Source organism: Curcuma longa, chromosome 8, assembly GCF_044706935.1.
Source record: "Curcuma longa cultivar G26 ecotype Majalengka, Jawa Barat chromosome 8, ITB_CL_G26_1.1, whole genome shotgun sequence".
Lineage (NCBI taxonomy): Eukaryota > Viridiplantae > Streptophyta > Magnoliopsida > Zingiberales > Zingiberaceae > Curcuma > Curcuma longa.
The window spans coordinates 9,987,485-9,989,361 of record NC_133868.1 but is presented as its reverse complement, the minus strand read 5'-3'; the positions used below and the strand labels follow the sequence as shown (position 1 = coordinate 9,989,361).

The 1,877-nt window shown below is 46.4% G+C and overlaps 1 protein-coding gene across 1 annotated transcript; it reads left to right on the top strand.

Moving 5' to 3' along the window:
* The first annotated feature begins 349 nt into the window (after positions 1–349).
* Positions 350–1,627, top strand: LOC141833294 (cyclin-D5-2-like). The gene is made up of 5 exons (XM_074720697.1): positions 350–583; positions 674–760; positions 849–1,140; positions 1,225–1,364; positions 1,454–1,627. The coding sequence occupies exons 1-5, from the start codon at positions 350–352 to the stop codon at positions 1,625–1,627; spliced, it is 927 nt and encodes a 308-aa protein (XP_074576798.1).
* The last annotated feature ends 250 nt before the right edge of the window (positions 1,628–1,877 follow it).

Here is a 1,877-nt window from a genome sequence, read left to right as displayed (position 1 = left end):
ATCTTGAGGCAAGAACTGGGCCATCGCTGATCATTAGGTAAGTTGTCCATTGGACAAAACTGATCGCCACACAGCAATTTCTTTCCTCGTTAATGGAGGTCACTAGTTCAAACAGTTTGCTGCACCTGCATGGAAAAGAAGAGTTGGGGGAGTGCAGAAACATATTCCCCTAAACTTGTGCTGCAAAATGTGAGTGTGTGTTCCAACGCAGGAGCCCACTGCCACAGGCATCAATTGGAGAGTTGGGGCTCCATGCTACGGCGGCTAAAGGCCAACTATAGTCCACCATGAGATGAACCCATGAGCTCACTTCTTCCTTCCCTTCTCCCCATCTCCCAACTCCATTGCCATGGGAGAATCCGCCGCTCTCCTCTGCGACGAAGACGATGCGTCATGCGTGCGCTTCTCCCTCACGGACGTCGCCCAACTCCATCAGGCTCCCGCCGACTCCGACGAGGACGACTACGTCAGGAAGCTCGAAGCGAGAGACTCCGTCTTCAGCCCGCAGCGCCAAGAAATTTTCTCTTCCCGCCGTGATTGCTTCAGCCACGCCCGCTCGGATGCCATCCGGTGGATCCTACGAGTGAGTTAAACAAATTAAACAAAGAACCAAAAAAACAAACACCAGAGCAATCGCTAACATATAAACGATCTGCCGTACTTTAATTTTCAGACCAAGTTCTGTTTCGGATTCAGCTTCCGGACCGCTTACCTCGCCGTCACTTACTTCGATCGGTTCTTGGCGCAACGAAGCATCGGTGTAATCAAAAGCTAGCTCCATATGATCATTGCCATTGTTGGTACGAATTTGTTTGATTGTTAATTATTTGATCGTCATCTTCTGTTAGAAGGGGAAGCCGTGGGCGGTGCGACTTCTGTCTTTGGCCAGCGTCTCTGTCGCCGCAAAGATGGAGGAATGCAGCGTGCCGACGCTTGTCGATCTCCAGTCCGACGGTTTTTCTTTCGACGCCAGTTCCGTGCAGAGAATGGAGCTGCTGCTGCTCGACACCCTGCAATGGCGGATGAACTCCGTGACCCCGTTTGATTACTTTACTTATTTCGTCTCCAAGTTCCAGTGCGATTCTTCTCAAGAGGAGTTGCTGTGCAGAGCCATTGACTTCATTTTCAGAGCCATTGACGGTCAGCCATTAATTAATTCTCTGATATTTTTTAGTTCATCGCATTAATGATGATCAGTCCATTCTTTATCTGAATTTATCTCAGTGATAAATTTACCCGCGTACCGCTCGTCCGCCATTATTGCTGCAGCTGCCATACTGGCTGCATCCAGCAAATTGTACTCGAAAGAAACCCTGGAGTCAAAGATCAGTACTGTGTCGATGTTTGGATCCTGTACGGAGAAGGTAATTAATTACTTGTCATCGATGCATCAAGCTCCTCGATTAAGAAATCAATCATCACTTGCTTAATTAAATTTCCTCTTTTTCTTCAGGAGCATGTATTTTTCTGCTACAAAATTATGACTCAGGATCCATCAAAGAAGGATGATAGCATGAGAAGAACATCCAGCAACACCGATGCCAGTGGCATTGCGACCTCCAACTCGTCGAGGAACGAAAGGAGAAAGCTTTGTTTAGCAGATCAAATCAACTGGAGACTACCTTAACAGTACTGCTCTGGGCATGCATGTTATGATTCTCATTTTGTTTTGCAGTTTGATTACTTACTTGTTGTTTGAGTGCTTGTTTGTTCAAGAATGTGCGATACGTGCGGATCAATAAGTAACATTAGATCTTGATATTCTTTGCCTGGTAACGTACTTGGATTTTGTTTTGTTTCATGGAAATGGGATGTGATTGATTCATAACAACGTTATGGAAATGGAACCACAGGAGGGTTTCTGTTCATGCCCATTT

Bases quoted from the DNA above. Each gene is read 5' to 3' on its own strand.
- LOC141833294 (XM_074720697.1), top strand. From the start codon at position 350: ATGGGAGAATCCGCCGCTCTCCTCTGCGACGAAGACGATGCGTCATGC. The intron at 761-848 runs GTAATCAAAAGC...ATCTTCTGTTAG, and splicing joins TGGCGCAACGAAGCATCGGT to AAGGGGAAGCCGTGGGCGGT. The intron at 1,365-1,453 runs GTAATTAATTAC...CTTTTTCTTCAG, and splicing joins TTGGATCCTGTACGGAGAAG to GAGCATGTATTTTTCTGCTA.